General features: G+C 47.1%; 1 protein-coding gene across 1 annotated transcript in view; it reads left to right on the forward strand.

Moving 5' to 3' along the window:
* Positions 1-17,522, forward strand: part of LOC121658369 (T-box-containing protein TBX6L) — a 30,745-nt gene extending 13,223 nt beyond the window's left edge. The window contains exons 4-12 of the mRNA XM_042015241.1: positions 5,037-5,362; positions 9,502-9,646; positions 10,640-10,742; positions 11,187-11,351; positions 11,665-11,811; positions 12,314-12,384; positions 13,145-13,236; positions 13,553-13,745; positions 14,340-17,522. Of these exons, the coding sequence (XP_041871175.1) occupies positions 5,347-5,362; positions 9,502-9,646; positions 10,640-10,742; positions 11,187-11,351; positions 11,665-11,811; positions 12,314-12,384; positions 13,145-13,236; positions 13,553-13,745; positions 14,340-14,766 (1,359 nt within the window). The 5' untranslated portion in view covers positions 5,037-5,346 and the 3' untranslated portion in view covers positions 14,767-17,522. The remainder of the gene's footprint in view (positions 1-5,036; positions 5,363-9,501; positions 9,647-10,639; positions 10,743-11,186; positions 11,352-11,664; positions 11,812-12,313; positions 12,385-13,144; positions 13,237-13,552; positions 13,746-14,339) is intronic.
* The last annotated feature ends 837 nt before the right edge of the window (positions 17,523-18,359 follow it).

Below are 18,359 nucleotides of genomic sequence, written 5' to 3' on the forward strand. Positions count from 1 at the left end.
GAAAGTCCATAAAGTTTAGATAAAACCTTCTGGGTCTGAGCTGCTGGGTTTTTTTTCTGGAAACGTCAGCTTTTTAACAGAGATTGCTGCAGTATTGCCGGCTGGGCTTCTGCTCAGCAGAATCCATTCTGCTCAGGGCTTTTGTCTGGTCTCAATTCATGGTTAAGTAAACTGCTGCCGTTTTTAAGCTCTGCACGATGTTTCTCTTTGCATATGAGTGTGTGCACATGTGTACAAATACAGAAGTATTTATAGATGGATGTTAGGCCAGAGTTGTTTGCTGCCTGTTTTCTCAGGCTGCTCCTTTGTGGCTGCCGGTGGAGAGCAGTGAGTTCAGGCAGGGCTGCTGTGTCCCAGGTGTGGGAGGAAAGAGCCTTCCCGATGCAGGGCTGGAAAGGCAGTGCTTGCACCGTGCTGCTCGGGGGCCCTTTGCTGTGCTGTCTGCAGAGCTCTCCTTGCTGCTTGCTGCCAGTCCTTTCAGTAGGTATTTTTTGTGGATTTGAGCGGGACAGAATGCTGAGCTGTGTCTGGGAAACACAATGGATGGACAGGAAAACAGTGCGCCCAACATCAGGAGTCTGTGAGAACTTGAAAGGGCTCTGGACAGACATATTTTGCATTTGACTCTGGACTGTAGCTTTGAGGCCAAACTCAGCCTGCCGTGTTAAGTGGCCGCTAAGTATTTCCCTTCTTGTGTCCATGCTAACGAACTGCTGGGGCTCACTGCAGAGGGCTGGGGAGGGCGGATATGAGGGAGGGAGACAGACAGAGGAGTGGCCTCTTCACCTTTGCGGCCAGATACCTCAATCCACAAACCTGCAAGAGGAAAAGTCTTGTGTTAAGCTTATAAGGTACAACTTTTTGTCTATGTGAGCTGCTTTCCCACGTTCCCTTCCAGAACAGATCCTGTCACAGCTGACCTGCAGCCTGTGAGCCGTCCCCACAGCTCACTGCACCTCTGTCCAGGGACCCTGTGGTGAATTAGCATTGAGATGTTACCAACAGGCCCTCTCCAACCAGTTGTTTTGGTTTGCCAAATGTCATTTTTGCACTTTTGAGAGCACAGGGAAAATTTGGGGGTGATACAATTTGGGGCTCAGTATGGGGTTTTCAGCCCTACAGAGAGCTGGCAGATGCCTTCTGTGGGGTCCCTTGCATTGGTCCCAGGGTAGGAAGGTCTGCATGACACTTGTAATATACCTGAAGACACCAGCTAGCTTTTCCCAGGAAAAAATCAATCAAAACCATAAAAAGGAGGGGGAAAGGTGCCATTTCCCTCCATCAGAAGAAAATGCTGTGTTATGTGAGCTGCTGTAAGGAGCTGGGTAGGAGCTGTTTCTTGTGCTGCAGCATGATAGGAGATATGTACCACTTCTTCAGAGGCTCTCAAAACACTTTGCAGGCTTTTACCATTCCTGTAGCCGCCCACAGAGACTTGCTCAGAAAGCTGCCCAAGTTCAGGCTGTGCCTGTGCTGCCAGAGCTCAGCAGCTCTGTCCTGGCAGACCCTGCACTTGTATTTCCTATTTTCTGGGTGAGGTGTCGGGCACTAACAAGGACAAGGAGTCACATGCTGGCACAGCTGCAGAAGCAAGAGTTTCATCAGGCAGCTTCTCTGGAAAAACTCGGCTTTTCCCCATGGCCCTGTGTGCATAAATCAGGCTGCATTTGCTTCACAGTGAACTGAGCCTGGATTTAAGGAGCTGGTTTGTGGATCCTGGAGAATCTGAGGCCACTTCATGTTTTTATTGAAGTATGAAAGTAAGTAGGTATTGGTGTAGAGCTCTCTGTTTTATTTTGGGCCCTGTTGATGACATGCTGTCCTTTCACTTTTCAGTACTCATCCCGTGCAGATGGCAGAGGATCCTTCACAAAGAGTTGCCAAGATCCTCTGGGACTGTGGCCTCCTTGTGCCAGGTGGGAATCGGCTAAATGAGTCACATTCAAATGGCAGGAAGGCTTTCCTCACGTTTCAGAGGGGAGTATCTCTTAGATGCAGTGTGTACTGCTCTATGTTGTTCTTTCCTGCTTGTGCAGATCCAGGCAGACAAGGCAGCATCACTTAAGCCCACTTTATTAAAGCTGGTATGGTAACACTTTCTCACAGAGTTCGGAAACCTGAGGGTTGGATACTGGCTACTGCACCCACGAGCAATAATCCAAGGCTGGTTCTTTTGACAGATGACTTTCACATTTCAGCTGTCTCCCAGGCAGTAACTTTATGCCCCTGACTGGGGCTTGCTCTCCGGGCAGAATGCTTCCCTAGGAACTCTGCCTGGACAGAGGTGGCAGTGCCTTGGGCACAGCCGATTGCAGACTCCGACCCCATTAGCCAAAGCTTGACACCTTATCTGTTCTCCAGCTGTCTGGGAGCCCCAGGCAGCAGCCAGAGATGGCAAGATAACACTGTGTTGGAGAGCTCGGAGGCTTGTGTGCAAACCAGCTCTCTACAGGGTCCTGTTGAGCAGTAAGGGTTAAACCTTCACTTAAGGTGGGAGAAATGCCAGAAAACATTTGCCTTACTACAAAACCCAGAGGGGAATGTTTCTTTCTGATCGGGTTCCCAAAGAGATGCAAAGCAAAAGCTCTTGGCCTCTGCTTTTGTCATCACACATCCCCTTCCTCCTGCCCTACCTCGTCCCTTCGGCATAGGGCAGAGCCTTCTGTTAGAGCTGGGCTCAGCAGGATTTATACCTGCTGCTGTAAATGGGCTCAGAGCAGAGCCGTGTATGTCACTGACTTACACGTGTCAGATCCACTCTCTCTCCCATCCCTTTCCACACCCTCAGCCTCCAATTTGCCAGTGAATTGTTAGACACCAGCACATTCACCTCTGACTTCCCATCAAACTGCCTGAGGGCTCTCCATGGATGGACAGATGAGGGTAATGTGCTAAATTCCCCCTTTGCTAGGGATGAATTTCCTGGGGATTGCTCCTATTAGCCACACTTTCCAGCAATAGTAACAAAATCACTTCTTTTTCACTTTTAAAACCTTTCCAGTGCAACTAGAATGGCTGGGAGAAAGCTGGTTGTTAACTAGTCATGGGTAATTAATGGCTCCACCTTCCCCATCAATCAGCTGGGAGAAGCCAAAAGGATTTTGAGTACTGGTAGCAAATGTGTGTTCCCCAGACATGCTGATACGCAGTGTGCAAATGAAGTGGCAGCAGGAGACCATCTCATAGCCTTTGTGGAAGAAGCAGTAAGTCATGATACACATCCCACGCTCCTGTCAGGTGAAGTCTGAAATTCCCAGTGCTGCTACTGCTGTTGTGCGGTTTCTGACTGTGTGGGATGTTGATTCATCTTGCTGCTAGCTTGAATCTGACCCAATTTTTGTTCTATTTTTCCTTTTCAGATTCTGATTATGGTTGTCTTTTTCCGCTTTCTACAATTAAAATACTAGCATTAGAAAAGCAGGACATGGAGGGGGGAGGAGATGCGATGCTAGCTTTCCTTCTGTAGCAGAGCAGGAAAGCATTTCTGAATCCCATTTTGTTTGGGTCTGGTAGTGGCTGTGCAAGTGCAAGCAGAGATCTGACCTTGATACTGTTTCAGCTGACCTTTCCCCTTCTGATTTATTTCTCCACATATTTAATAAACAATTGCCATTTGAGCTACAGGTTGACATTTCTCCACCACATGGTCGTCCTCTCCTCAGTGGTACTGAGACTCCACAGCTCTGGATGTCTCCAAGTTACCTGAGGGAGAAAAGCCTGTAGTCTTCTGTATTAACCAGTGGTTTAAAAGAGATGCCAGCAAGGCTGGATGTGGTCCTTCAGAGGTGCCAGGAGCCAGTGGACCATCTCTTGCTATAAAGCCCTCCTCAGGACTTCCCAAATTCTCCAACCCTTTTCTTTAAAACATTCTTCCTTGCCACGCTGAGCATTGGCTTTTCTCTCCCTGGCTAGCACTGGGATGCCTAAAATCCAATATACCACTGGAAGAGAGTCGGTCCCTGCTCTGATTAAGCTCCTTTGTCCTCTTTGCATGCCCTTGCATTGCCTGCTCCAAAGGCAGTAAAAACAGAACTGAAGGAATGTTGTTTGGGTGTAGAAACTCACTAAATAAATTCAAAGTTTGTTTTGTACATCAGACTGAAGATTAGATGTCCCAGGTAACATCACTGACAAAATAGAGAAGACTTTTTTTTTTATTTGGAATAAATCTAGACAGTGAAAGAAATGCAGCCTTACAGCAAGTTCTTTGAAATTAACAGAGCTCCTAAATTTGCTGTGCAGGACCCAGCAATGGCCCATTCAGACTGATACCCTGCTTTTGACCTCCACTTTTTGACTGTCTTGGCCCTGTAAATGTTAGTACAGCCATTTCTGTGTGTGAATGCACAGAACCCCCTGCCTCTTGGAGGTGCCTGTGCTGTGCCCTGGAGCTTGAGCCTTGATTGCTGTCTCTTAGCACTTGTAAGCACTTATAAGCACAAAAGCTAATGGTCACACTTGCAGAATAAACTAATTAAGGGAAAATGCTCAAGCCCTTCGATTTCTGCTCAGCCTTCCTTGGGTAAGACCAGCGCCTTGAGAAAGGCATAACCTCAGTGCCTGATCCTCCTGGAAAAGAAGTGCAGTTAAAGGCTGGGAATGCAGAAATTGGGCAGATGAGTGACGTTACACCATCAAATGTGTTTATGTTGTTGGAGAAGACATCTGTGGGTGAAGGGATGTGTTGCTGCAGCATTCTGGTTGTGAGAGCAAACTTCACACAGACTGTTAATCACCCATTTGGGAAGGAACAAGCTCCATGCTGTCCTGATTCTGATACCAGAAATCAAGAGTAAAATGATTCTGTGTGCTGAAGATGAGAATTATCATAAGCCCATGGAATAGCCAAAGAGAAATTCTCCCTGCTTGCTGTTTAAGGGATTTGTTTTTATTTTGTAGCTAAGTCCTCAACTGATGTTTCCAGTCTTGTCTCTATTTGTTTAAAAGTTCGTTAGCAGTAAATCAAGGTGCATTTCCCCTGTAGGGTTTCCTGTATGTCAAAGCCATGTTAATTCTCTTTGATTTTCTTCCCCTAGCCCCAGCCATTGCTGCAGATCCTTCCTCTCTTTGTCCCTTTGGACATCAAAGGCTCACAAGGGGACAGCCCTGGCGGGAAGCTCCTCCCTGCTCATTAGCCTCCATAAAACAGGAACTCACCTTGGCTAGCTGTGCTTGGAGTCCCATCCTCATCCCGCTCACTCTTGACACTGGATCTCGGAAGGAAGGGCTTGTGCTTGCTTCAGGAAATCAGACCTGCTTTTGAACTGGACTATTTTGGCTCCCCTTGTAAGAACTCTGGGGCTCCGTTGGCCGTGCAAGCTCCTCGACGTCACAGTACATGGAAAAATGCAAGCTTTACCAGGTAAGTGAAGGACTCCTTCCCTTTTCTTACTGCATGGAAAGATCCTAGACTAATGCCAGAAAAGGAACAAGTGCTCCTGAAGGGCTACCAGCATTTATAGAAGAGTGCATGGAGCTGGAGAGGATCTAAAAACTGGGCTTTTTTTCATAGGAATAGATGAAAAATGGTGCATTTGAGTGTTTTTTGAGAGCCTTAGAAGATCTTTTGTAAGCTAGCAAAGGTTTGCTCATAATTGTGCCCAAAACTCACTTAACCCACATCACCTTGTGCAGTGTGAGCCTTCAGCTGAAGGCTGGAGGTGTTATTTGTGTATTGTCTGCAAAGTACTGAGTTCTTCAGGTTGAAGGCCACAGAAGGTTTGGAAATACTTGTTATGCTTTTAATAATAGTTCTGATACGAACTGTCTGGTTTTGGGTTTTTTTTCCTATTTCCTATGCCCTTTGAAAGTATGAACCCCAAGCAGGCATAGCCGACTTCTTCCAGGTTCACACCCAGGACAGGATTTTTGTGATTTCCTTAGGGTTTCATTATGTTTTCCTTCAATCCATCTCTCACAGCATGCTGTTAATCTCTCGTGTGGAGCATGACTGGATTTGGCACAATGACAGATATGCCTTGGGACACTAAGGGCCAGCCCAGAGGTGCTGCATTTGTCAGTGCAACTGAACCCTAAATTTACTCTGGGATTTTACTCTACATCAGAAGAAAACAACCGGCCCAGGTTTAGGTGTGCAGTTTGTAGGCACATCAGAGGTGACTGGGCAGTCTCAGCTTCCTTTCTCTTCCTCTGCAAGATGTTGTCTCATTCATGAGCAAAATACATGTGCAGTGATTTAGATTATTTCCGTCTTTGCTACTGTTTTGGGTTTTTTCAGTCCCTGCTGTGTTGATCTGATTCATGCTGATTTCTGCCACTTGAATTTTGAGCTGAAAAACAAAAGAGCAGCAATGAAAAAAATATAGACTGTATTGTGGTATTTTCATGTTAAAGATTCAAAATATTGCAGTGTTCACCTCATTTTCTTACTGGGTTGCTTCTGGTATATGACCCCCTACAGCAGAAATATTCCAGGTGATGACTGGATGCATCTGAGAGATGAAGCCGTTGCATTTGTGGAAACAGTGTACTTTTGTTATTGCCAAAAAACTCTCTGGATCTGAGAAATGAGGTTCCCTCCAGAGGGTTGGGTTGTTTCTACTGACATTTAGAAGATCAGAGAGCATGGGGAGGGTTTTTTTGCTTGTTTCAAAGATTAATTTATTAGGTAGTTTTGTATATTGATGTGCATTCCTCCCTGGTGGACACTGGATAGCTGTTAGTGTTGGGCTTCACTTGGAAGATAGCAGCAACAAATGTAATAATAACTGATTTTAGTCAAGGTAAGCATAGCTTTTTCCCTTATTGGAGGTTTCCCAGGACTGCAAATCCTATCCTGCACATTTTGGGAAGGCTGCAACAAATTTTCTGACATTGTAACATTGTCTCAATAATGAGGCAGTGCAATAGGTGAGGCAATTGTACTCCATCATCTTCTATCCAAAGGCCTTCCTCCTAAAACTACTAAATTGTCTCTCATTTCTCCTTCTTTCCTTTCTGTCCCCAAGATGATAAAAAGATATGTACAGCTCATTCTAGATACAGAAACTGTAGCACAAGCTACTCCTGTTGGTATTGGGACCTTCAAATCAAGCACAGAATAGATTGAAGATCTCTTAATTTTCAGTGCTTTTATCATGGCAGCTTCCTACCTTTCAACCTCATCTGGAATAAAAAACATGTTTTAGAATGGGCCACATATGATGTTACCAGCACAATGATAATAGTAATATTTTTTAATAAGTAATACTAGAATTCCTGGAAAAGGTTTGAATCTCTTTCAGATAATAATGGTTTTAAAACCAAGTTGCACAGGAGCGGAAACCATAGAAGTACAGCTCACACAGGTTCCGTTCAGTGCTTGGACACTCTGCCCCAACCTCTCCGTGCCGTAAGTCCAACACTCAGGCATCTCTGTGGGAGGATGAGTGCATGAGCCTTGCCATCAGTTACACAGGCACAAACTAGGAGGGAAAGAAAAATCCAAACAAAATTTGCAAACAAAATCCAAAGTGGATCCTACAAACAGATCCATCACTGCAGGATCCCGCTGAAGCTGTGTGGGTCCGTTCACCAGCTCACACCATTGCTGGGGTCCAGGTCCTCATGCAGACTGTTCATGTCCTGCTTTTCAGCCTCAGCCTGTGCACACAAAACCTGCACGGTGAAAGGCGTTAACTACATTTTTAAATCTTAGCTGCAACATTTATTGTCCCTGTCTCCTGCAGCATCGTGCTCCTACAAGTGTGTTGTGGACTCATTTTGGTAAAAACCAAATTACAAGATCTGCCTTTGATTTTTAATTCAGTGTTGAACTCCTTTCACTTCAATTCCTCTCGACTTCGTTGGAAATCTCCCCTCATTAAGGACTCCTGAGATCTGCCTTGTTGTATTCTCGTTTAATGGCATTGGAATTTGCTTAAAGAAATGTTAATTCTAAAATTCATTTGGGGAAGGAGCAAGCATCTGTCTAGCTAATCAAAATCTGTTTGCATTTATTTGTGACTGGATGGCTCCTGTGGGAAATCAGCCGAATTTTATTGTAACTCCTTTTGATACATGTGCTGCACTGAGCTACCAAATGCATGGTCTCATGGCAGCTTTCATGTCTTTGCAAGAGGATATGGGGGAAGCTTTAGTAAGAAGATGTTAACAGGCTAATCTTGGTGAGCAAACTAGGTGTCACTTCTTGGCCAGTTCATTAATGTTGGATCAAAGCAGAAAAAAGGGTAGAGGATTTTTTTTAAAATGCCTAAAGACCTCTACAAACTGACAAAGTTACATTTTAATGTTATTTACTTCTTAATACTGAGGGGAGAACTGCTTAGATTTGTACTGGGTTGTTTTGGTGGAAAGATTTGTGAAAAAAGCTAATTTCTCTGAAAATAGTTGTCTACTTTTTGTGAAAACTCTTTTGAAGACATTACTCAGGAAAGCTGTAACAAGGTGAAAATTTTTTCTGCTATGCTCTGAATAAGATCTGATCAGGCTGAGAAGCAGAAAAATCAACCTTTGAAACAAATAGCTGTGCCTGGCTGCTAATTCAGCACCCAGAGAGGTCCTGCTGGCCCTGCGCTGGGACAGCACTGCTGCCGTGGGTGTCCCACCGAGCAGACTCCTCATCCCTCGGCCAAACCTCAGGGCAGTGTTCCTAAAGCTCTACTGGGTATGAACTCAGCCCACCAGAACTGTACTGGGCCATGTTCTGGCCTAAAATGGAACTGGGCTTTTCAGTATGGCAGCAGCAGTCTTGCCTGCCTTACAGTATTGTTGAGAACACCTACTGGGGGTTTTTAAGGAGTTTTTTATCCAAACAGCTGTACAGAGGTGGTTGCTACCATCAACACCAAAGGCAGTTCCTCCAGAATGGTTTCCCTTTCCTCTTCCCCAGGCCCACAGTTGGTCCTGTGCCTCCAAGAGGAAGTGCAGGCAGATTGCAGCACTGTGCCACGGTGTGTTACTGAAGAGGCACATTCCACCACTCTCACAGGCTCCTCAGCGGTCCCCATCTCTACTTCCAGTTTAGACCAGCCATCCTCCTTTCCCAATATAGTCTATCCATAATCTATCTCTGTCACCTCCTTTTCTTTCCTTTGCATACATTTAGGACTCCTGTCTGTCTCATCTTTGTCTTCTGGGGGGATTTTTCACCTCTGCGACCACCTACTTGTCATTTTCCCCTATTACCCACTGGTGCACTTAAAATCTTTCCAGTCCTTTCAGCTTTCATTGTATTCTCTTGGTAAAGTGTTTTGTGTAACCCTGATCATACCAGAACATTAGATTGTGGCTGCCTGCCAGTGTGGGTTTTGTAACAGTGGAATTTAGACTGAGTTGGTATAACACACAGATCCTTACAAAAGGAATTACCAGCTAAAGACAAACCTGTTGGAAAAGGCTCTGCACCTCTGAGCCTACTAAGTAACAAAAATCCTTTGAAGAAAAGTAACAGTTTTTAAGAGGTTTGTTGTGGCACAGGCTTCCCAGCCCGAGGGTCAGTTCCCCTCCTGTCTGTCTGCAGTCACGGTCTCCTCTCTCTAGACGTGAAAGCGCCGTGTGAGGCCCTTCCTTCCCCCAGCCTGGAGCCCTTCCCACAGAGCTCCATCGTGGTCACCCTCGAGGACATGGGGCTCTGGATGAAGTTTCACCAGATAGGCACTGAGATGATCATCACCAAATCTGGCAGGTAAGGCGTACAGGACAGCTGCCCACACACACCACACCCTTCTGAGCTGTTATCAAAGTCTCCAAGTGCTCATTTTTCAAATGGTAGCCCTTAAACTGGTTTTGTAGCCAGTTATGCAGATCTCCCTGATCCTGGCAGAAGAATTGCACTTTCAGGGTGTTATAGAAGTCCAAACTGTGAAGTGCAAAAGGTCACTGTGGGACTGACATGCTGAGAAAACTCCTGTATCCTTATCTCACCACTTAACAGTGGTGTTCTTCCTGTCACTTGGAGGTTGCTCTGGGAAGTGCCCTGGGCTCCCTTTGCCTGGGTCACAGGAGGCAGCAGCAGTTGAGCAGTAAGTGCTTGGGTTTGAGTCTGTGTTTGCAGACAAGAACATGGCGCAGACTCGTAACGATCTGTGTGTGCAGACTCCTCTAAAGTATAAATGAGTCATGTACTGTGGAGCTTGCAGTGAAAGAAGATGGAATTGTGAAACTGTAAAGTATTGTGTCAAAGCTGCTGTGAGCTGGAATAATCCCTTTGGGTAGGGAGGTAGCTGTCAAAGCTCTTTTGCAAAGTCAGAAGTTAAAAGTAGTGGCAGGGAGCACGGGAACAGAAAGCTGGGTGTGCTCTTAGATGAGAACGCATTTTCTACCCACGCTCAGATTTAATCCATCCTCCAGGTCTGTGAGAGCTGCAGCAGGCCAGGAACTACGTACAGCCTCCAAATAGTTCCTTTTAAGTTTCCCACTGTTGTATTAGAGGAATTGGAAGAACAAAAGCAGCAACAGTGTCAGGCCTTCAGTGACTGCTGCCCTGTTAGTGTCTATCCCATCTAAACCCATAGGACTAGACAGTCCATCAAAAAGATGGACAAATGGTCAATGGCTGGCTGGAGAAATACTGCTGCCAGGGCTTTGCACAGTAGCGAGTAAACATGACATGCTGCTTGATCATTAATAACCACTTTACAGAGAAATCTTTATACTCTATTTTTTATTTCTCCTTCAGACGAATGTTTCCACAATGCAAAATCAAAGTCTCTGGCTTAATCCCATATGCCAAGTACCTCATGCTGGTAGATTTTGTGCCAATGGACAACTTCAGGTACAAGGTAAGTACTTTAAATAACAGAATTTATGCTGTGCTTTCATCTTTGTTTGAAATAGATTAATCTTTATGCTTCACTTGTCACACTGATAAATAAATTCTCTTTGGACAAAGTTCAGAAGTAATTGATGGATTTTATGCCTCTGTGGAGTTATTTGTCAGTTTTGCTTGGGGAGAAGCTGGAAAGGTAACTAATTTTCATTGTAAGCAGTACAGTTTTAATCATGATTAATGTCAGACTTTTCTGGCAGCCGTTGGGAGAAAAGGAGGAAAAATGAGGCCTAAACTTGGAGCTGATTTGGTAACATGATGATGGCTTGTAAGAGAGAATCTGTTACTTGTGCTTCAGAGGAGTGCACTGGATTGACAGTGAAGCAAACTTGCCGGGGTTTTCCTGTACTGAAAGCATTTTTTTTTAAGCTCCAGATTTCTGCCTTTCCCTTCACAGTGGAATAAAGATCAGTGGGAAGTTGCTGGAAAAGCAGAGCCCCAGCTCCCTTGTCGCACCTATGTCCACCCAGATTCCCCAGCTCCTGGCAGCCACTGGATGAAAGAACCTGTCTCCTTCCAAAAACTGAAGCTCACTAACAACACTTTGGATCAACATGGGCATGTAGGTTGTGCTGTGCTCTCTTGGAATTCATTGCAGACGAACTCTGTGGGAAATAAGCAGGATCTGTGAGAAATTAAATAATGTAGAAATTAAAACATATCCAAGTGCCCTTTCTTCCTCACTCAGCCCAGCCCTCGTGCCCTCTTAGCTAGGGAAGGCGTGGGTCTGTACTGTCACTACAAGGGGCTTGGTGGAGACCCCAGTCCCAGCAGGCATCCCTGGTTTGAAATGGGTGTCCTGGGAGTCTCCACAGGAGATTTGCAGTGTGCTGGCAGTGTTTGCACATGGAATCCTTGTCCCTTGTCTGTCCCAGATCATCCTGCACTCCATGCACCGTTACAAGCCACGCTTCCACATTGTGCAGGCAGATGACCTCTTCAGTGTCCGCTGGAGCATCTTCCAGGTGTTCAGCTTCCCTGAGACTGTGTTCACCTCTGTCACTGCCTACCAGAACGAGCAGGTACGGTGTGCAAGCACTGCTTCTGGACGCACTGCAAAATGCTGTCCGTAAAATTCTCGTAAAGGAGGGTGTCTCCTTCCTGTCTGCTCATCCTGGGCACCTGTGATGGACAGTGGGAAGAAATAGGCACATTGTGGTTCCTGTGGAAAAATCTGCTCCGTGATGAGATGAGTCATGCACCTTGATGGTATTGAGTGCACTGTCAGTGACACACAGAACTCCAAATGCAGTAAAAAGTATGGCTGCAGGTCTAGATACAGATACTCACCCTGCATATTTCTCTAGTCAAATCCCTGCTGACCCTGGTAAAGTCACTTCTCTCTGTGGGTCAGTTCCTTATCAATAATGGGAGCTGCTGGGAGAGCTGAGATACTGTGGCAAGGCCATGTCCAAAACTCTCACACAGTTTATCTGTTGTGATAAATACTGAGGTTAAGGTCTTGGAACAGTGAAGAACCCAACCAGTCACTGTGATGCTGAGTCTTGTTCCTTTTATTTAAAGATTACAAAGCTCAAGATTGACAACAATCCATTTGCTAAAGGTTTCCGTGAACATGGGAAGAACACTCGAAGGTAAACTGTTTTTTCATTTTAATTTATTTATAGCTGGAGTTCACTTGTGAATTTTACCCAAAGTCTTTGAGCAAAACTCTACCAGCCAGCTCTGCTGAGCCTGCTGCATTGTGCACACTGCATTTGCCTGTATCTGGGAGTGATGTCCCTCTGTGCAGCCTCTTCTCAAGAGACGTGGGGAGTGGGAGGTGACAATTCCTACAGAAATGTGGGAGGTGTGACAAATTTGAGACCTGCATGTTGGAGCTAGACCGGAGTCTGACATGTGAATAGCAGTGATAACAGGAGTCCACAGCAGATCATTTGGTCTCTTGGAGATCAGCTTGATTCTGACATTTGGAAGCTCCCTTGTCTGCTTTTCCTGTGAGTGGAAAAGTGTCTCTTCCAGTGGGAGATTTTGTCTGCAAGATGGAAGATGGATACCAATACCAGTGAGATCTTCTGCTTGGTCTGAGGGCAGCCAGTGGATGAGATGAAAAAAAAAGCTTAAATTGAAACCCCAGACTGGCAATAAAGAAGGAAAAAATGGAGGTTTTTTCCCAAGCAGAAAATGTTGCTAAAATATCTGAGATTTTTTTTTGCATTATTTTATGCCTGAAAAAAAAAAATCTCATTTCCTGATGAAAAAAGGCCAAAACTGACTCTTTTTTACTTAAACTTTAAAAATGTTATTGATTTTATTTCTTCTCCTAATAGCATTGCTGCCTGTATATCTAGGCAAAAAACGTCCAAGCTATCCCCATGTCTTGTTTCCTTCCAGGGAAGGACGAGCCAAATGCCAGAAGCCCAGTCCAGCCAAGAGCCAGAAGAGGAAGTTGCCTGAGGAAAAGGAGCCTGGTGCTGAGGAACGTGGTAATATTGATCACAACAAACCCAGAAGATGATATTCAGATAGGTTTTTAAGCTAAGTCATTCCTTGCTCCAGCTCACAGTGCTGCTTGCAGTAGCACAGCTAAGGAGAGAGGGCAGGACTGATCACCGCAGTATCTGGGCAGAAAAGAGCTGGAAGGGGTTATTCCCTTAAGACAGAAGGACTGCAGGAGGTGTTAGCGTGTTTCCTTCCACCATCCTGTGATTACTGCAACTGCCAATAGACCATTGTGAGCTTTGCCTCCCTCTTCTCCCTCCTCATTCTTTTCCATTCTTTCTTTTCCCTGCTTTGAGTCAGATTTTGAGAAGGATGAGAATGTAGATGTGAAGGAAGAGAGTAACCCCGTGGTGGTCAGCAGTGGATATCCCTTCTGGGGCTCGGAGCAGAACAGCAGCCAGGCCTTCCCTCCAGCCTCACCAGTGCCTGCTGACCAGAGGGAGGGTCTGGCTAGAGAGCAGCAAGTGCCAACGCCATCCTACCAGACATACCGGTGAGTCCTACCTTCTCCTCCAACACCACCCTTTAATTGGTGGGGTTTGTCTTCTTCTGCTGGGTATTTCCTAACAAAAACAGCTAGTTGGGAGTAGGGGGAGGATGCCTTTCTGTTGGATAGCACACGTGGTTGAGAGATGGTAGATTAGCATGGAGATAGGTCCAAGGATAGCCTTTCTCTTCCAGTTCAAACCCACTGGTTCTGGGCATACTCATGTCTTTGTAATGTTCTTTATTCCCCTGTCCCAAAATGCTCTCTCAGCCAGTTCTGTGTACTACAGAGCTTGCCTGTCCATTGGAGGAGTGGCAAGACTCCAGTGATTTTTCCTTCCTCATTGCAAAATTTGGTGTGAGTGAGCCCAGACTAGAATTGAGCCAGAAATAAGGTAGTCTGGATTCACCTTCTCTGGCATTTCATTTTTCTGTGGGTGTGAGTGAGGCCTGGGCTAAAATCCACAGTAACAGTAAGATGAAGCAGTAGGCAAATGGAAGAGCTTGCCATGCCTTTCCCCAGGGGATCTGTGTGGGTTTTCCGTGGTGGTTTTCCACTCTGGAAGGTCCGACTCGCTCTTTTCTCTGCCCTTGGACTCAGGTTCCACGAAGCTGGGGACAGCCAGCAGCTTCCCACCCGCGATGCTGCGACCTTGAACGATTTCCGGGCAAGGTGCCATGCCTTGGATCTCACCACAGTGCCCGAGCACGACTCCAAACAGCTCCCAGAGGGCTTCACCAACCTGCCCCCACTGCCCCCACCTCTGCCTCCTCCCCAGGACTACACAGGAGTGGTGAACATGGCTCTGGACTCTGTGGGGAAAGCTGGGGCCCGGGCGCCCATGTACAGTCCCTATGGCACCGAGCAGGGCCTCGGGCAGTGGGTGGTGCCTTCCCACAGCCAGTACAGGGCAATGAGCTACTCGGCCTTCTCCACGGAGTACAACACACAAGGGACTCCGGGACATGCCCACAGCACCATGGCAGAGTGGAGCCAGTACCCTCTGTTCCCCTACGCCTGCTGGTGAAGGGGGAGGACCCTTCCCAGTGAAAAAACTGAAAGAGAATTGTAAATGAGATTGGATTTTCTCTGGGGTGTTGGACTTTTGAAGCTTTGCCTACACTAGGCAGAGGTATTGCTGCAAGCAGTAGCGTGGGACACCATCACTTCCTTATCTCCTTGCACAACAACCCTCACCATATTTCACAAGCAGTGGTTAAATTGGTGGCTGCCCCAGCCATGTCTTGTGGGTCAGGCTCAATGTGTTCTGTAGTGTTTTTTTTCCCAGCAGGAGTAGGAAACCACAGATCTGCAAGAACAGTATTTAAAGAGCTGCTGAACTCACAGTCACAGTGTTGGCACCTCACATTTGGCAGTTTTCAGCATCCCTCCCTCCTGGGACTTGGTGAGAGGAGATAGGGGCTGAGGACTTTCAGTAAGCCATCCACGTGGCCAAAAAGCTGCAGAAAATATTGCAAAGATGAGCAAAGCAAGCAATCCTGGTGACCTTTGAGCAGCTTCCTCAGTTAGTATAGTCAAACTAAAGCTAGAGTCTTGCCTTTCTTCCAGCAGCGGATGAGAGTAAAATGCACAGTAAGGCGTGTCTGGAGCACAGCAGTGGGTTGTGCAAGCAGGGAAGAGTTTGTTACATGCAGGAGGAGCAGCAGCAAGGCTGTGTGGTGTCTTCCTGTCCCCGTGCCCATCCCTCCTCTGTCAGCCCTAGATTCGAGGTCAATGAAACGCTCTTCATTCTGTGAAGGTGGAGGGAGGTTGTTCATGGAATGTGGGGTCTCCTCTGGGGCTTTCCAAGGTTGTCAGAAGCAGGGCCATGAACAGCAGTGCTGCTGTGTCACTCCAACCTCTCCCTTTAGAGGGAAAGGAAATTTTCCACTGTGAACTTACTCCTTCTCCCGCTTCCCACCACCCCTGGAGAATATCATTTATAGTTGTGGTTCCTGCGCTGCTCTGTGAGTGTGTGAAGTCATCTGGCTGCTGTTTGGGAGTCTGTAGGGATCTGTCCACATTCAGTTATCAGAGTGGTTCCACCTCCCTCCTCCCTGGTCCCATCCTGGGCAGGAGCAGCCTGTGCAGTGCCATGCAAGCAGGGATTCTTTTCATCTTCCTGTTAGAAGGGGGGAGGCCTCCCTGTTTACCCAAGTGCAGATGGCCCTGGCATTGGGGACTAGGTGAGACAGGCTCTTTGCTTCTCAGGGAGGATAGACATGTTCCTAGGTGTTATTTGGGGAATGTTTTCTTGTCACACCGATAGCTGCTGTGTGGCCTGCAGCCATCAGTAGGCAGTGAGGTGTGTCATTTAGCCTGGGTGCCAGATGGTTTTCTCTGTGTGCACACACGTGTGTGTGTGTGGCAAGATACTGTCTCTGAGCAGACCTGGGCAGGCTTGTGCCCAGTGCCTCAGGACCCCTGTGCAGGGACACTGGGAAAGGCTGTGCACGGGCTTTTGGGGCACTAGCTCAGCACTGTGCATGTGCATAGCATAGGGATGTTGAGCTGTGTTGTTATTGTTAAAATTACTGTGAAAAGTAGTCCTGTAAATTATGGACTCAACTACAATGACTGTTGCCTTATTTAAACTGTATATTGCTAACTGCTTTTATACCACAATTATGATATGTACAGAGCAGCTGAGTACTTCCCCTGGGCTTCCCAGGATTTGAGGATGTGCAGCATTGAAATAAAGGTCAGACTTTGCCACGGTACATGTACATAATGCCCTGTGAGCCTCCCCTCTGATGGCACCCTGGCCAGTAGTGATTTGTCCCTGCTGTGCATGACACACATGTGGATGTGAGCGACTCACTTAAAAGGAAATCTGGCTGGGAAAAAAATGTGGAGCAGGTTTTTTTCTAATGCCAGAATGTCGTGGTTTCCTGCTGTCCAAATGCCAGCTGTGTGAAGGCAGGTCAGCTGTAAAAGGCTGTCTCTGGCCATTAGTAGTTAATTTTGCCACCACTGTCTTTCACATCTTGGAAATGAGATGAGCAGAAGGGCTGGGGAGGTGAGTGAGTGAGTGCCTTGAGCCTCATGTGCAGGGACCCGAGGGGGGTACTTTGTGCACGACACAGGATCGCTGCCAGCAGCATGCCTGTAAAAGAGAGAATACATCCCCCACTGGCTACCTGGTTAGCTCTTTCTTTGTCTTTGTAGCTGGGATGTGTTTCCCTGTCACAGAGTGCTAATAAGGATGAAATGTTGCGGTGAGTATGAGTAACTGAGGGGAACTGGGCAGCACTGGGGAACTCCTGTGAAAATACGAGTGCAATGCTGTTTCTTTCAAACCTTCGCAGTAGCAGTGCAGGTGCTGCTGCCCCCTGGGCCTGTGGCTGGAGGTGGTTTGGCAGACGACTCTGCACTGGGGTAGAAGACTCAGCTTTGGGCCTAGGACGAGCCATCAATTACTCATCAGCCTTCTGTTGCAACAGGACTGCTTGCCGCTCTTCAGTGAATCATCCAGCTTGCTAGAGAAGTACCTATCCGTTCTCTCTCCCTGCCTCTGATTAGAGACTGTGCTTGGCTGGTTTGGGAGGCCTTTGGAGATTTTGCCTGTAGGTGTGCTCTGGACTCTGCTCCCGCCCCCTCCCTTTGCAGTTCCCACTGGCTTGTTTTCTTCAGCTGTGGCATTTAAAGTCTGTATGAGCTCGACTGAAATGCTGTTTTTGCACTCATGTGAGATAATGTAATGCCTCTGACAGCTTCAATAAAAGGAAATGAGACATGCGGAAGTCAGGCCATTAAGACTAATAAAATAAACTCAAAAGTGTAGGTTTTGTGCATCTTTCTCAAGCACAACGTGCTCTGCTTTAGTCATGTTACCTGGGGCCAGTTTGTACATGCATGACAGGCTGTTGATCTCAGCATTCATTGTTCTCCACAGTGTGTTCAGTGAGCCTCAGGTTATCTGCTCACACTGCTAGATGTGACTCAGGCTCTTGCACCAATTCTTTGCAGCAAATTGTTTATTTTCTCTGTGTTTTCTGCTCCTCTCCTGCAGAGGAGTTACATAAGGAGGAGGGCAAATGGACTATAAATGGGATCTAGGTAAATTTCCTGTGGGAAATAAAGATCTTGATTTGTTTTGGTTTCTCCTACTGGTTTTTGCAGCCTTAAGCCTTGTCTGACACTGCTTCAATGCAGATGGGAATGGCAGAAAAATGCTTTCTTGCCGATGCTGCAGTTCTTCCCCAGGCAGCAGCAGGCTGGGGAGAGCACCTGTTTCCCTGCAGCGCAGCAAAGCTCCAGCTCTCCCCACGCCCCTGTGGGGACACGGCGAGTCCTCCCCGGCCTGCAGGGTCTCCTCTCGCCTGGCCCAGCGTGTGGCCTCTGCACTTGTACCTGCCCTGGCTCTGCAGAAGCAACTTCCAGCTGGTTTCACTAAGAGCTTATCTAATTTCCAGGTGCTGCAGGGACAGGGATGTGCTGGTGCAAACCAAGCTCTGGAATGGTGCCATTGGCCGAGCTCCGGGCCCGGCCCCGGGGCCGCGCTGCTCTGGGCACCGGTGTGGGGGCGAGCCCTCACGCATGTGGGGCGGGGCAGGGCCAAGGAGGCTTCTCGTCTGCAGAGAGGCATGAGGAGATCCTGGAGAGCAGCCTTTCCACGGG

This window comes from Corvus kubaryi, unplaced genomic scaffold, assembly GCF_017639235.1.
Source record: "Corvus kubaryi isolate FWS band 111438036 unplaced genomic scaffold, C.kubaryi_AGA036_p1.0 split3-37173, whole genome shotgun sequence".
NCBI lineage: Eukaryota > Metazoa > Chordata > Aves > Passeriformes > Corvidae > Corvus > Corvus kubaryi.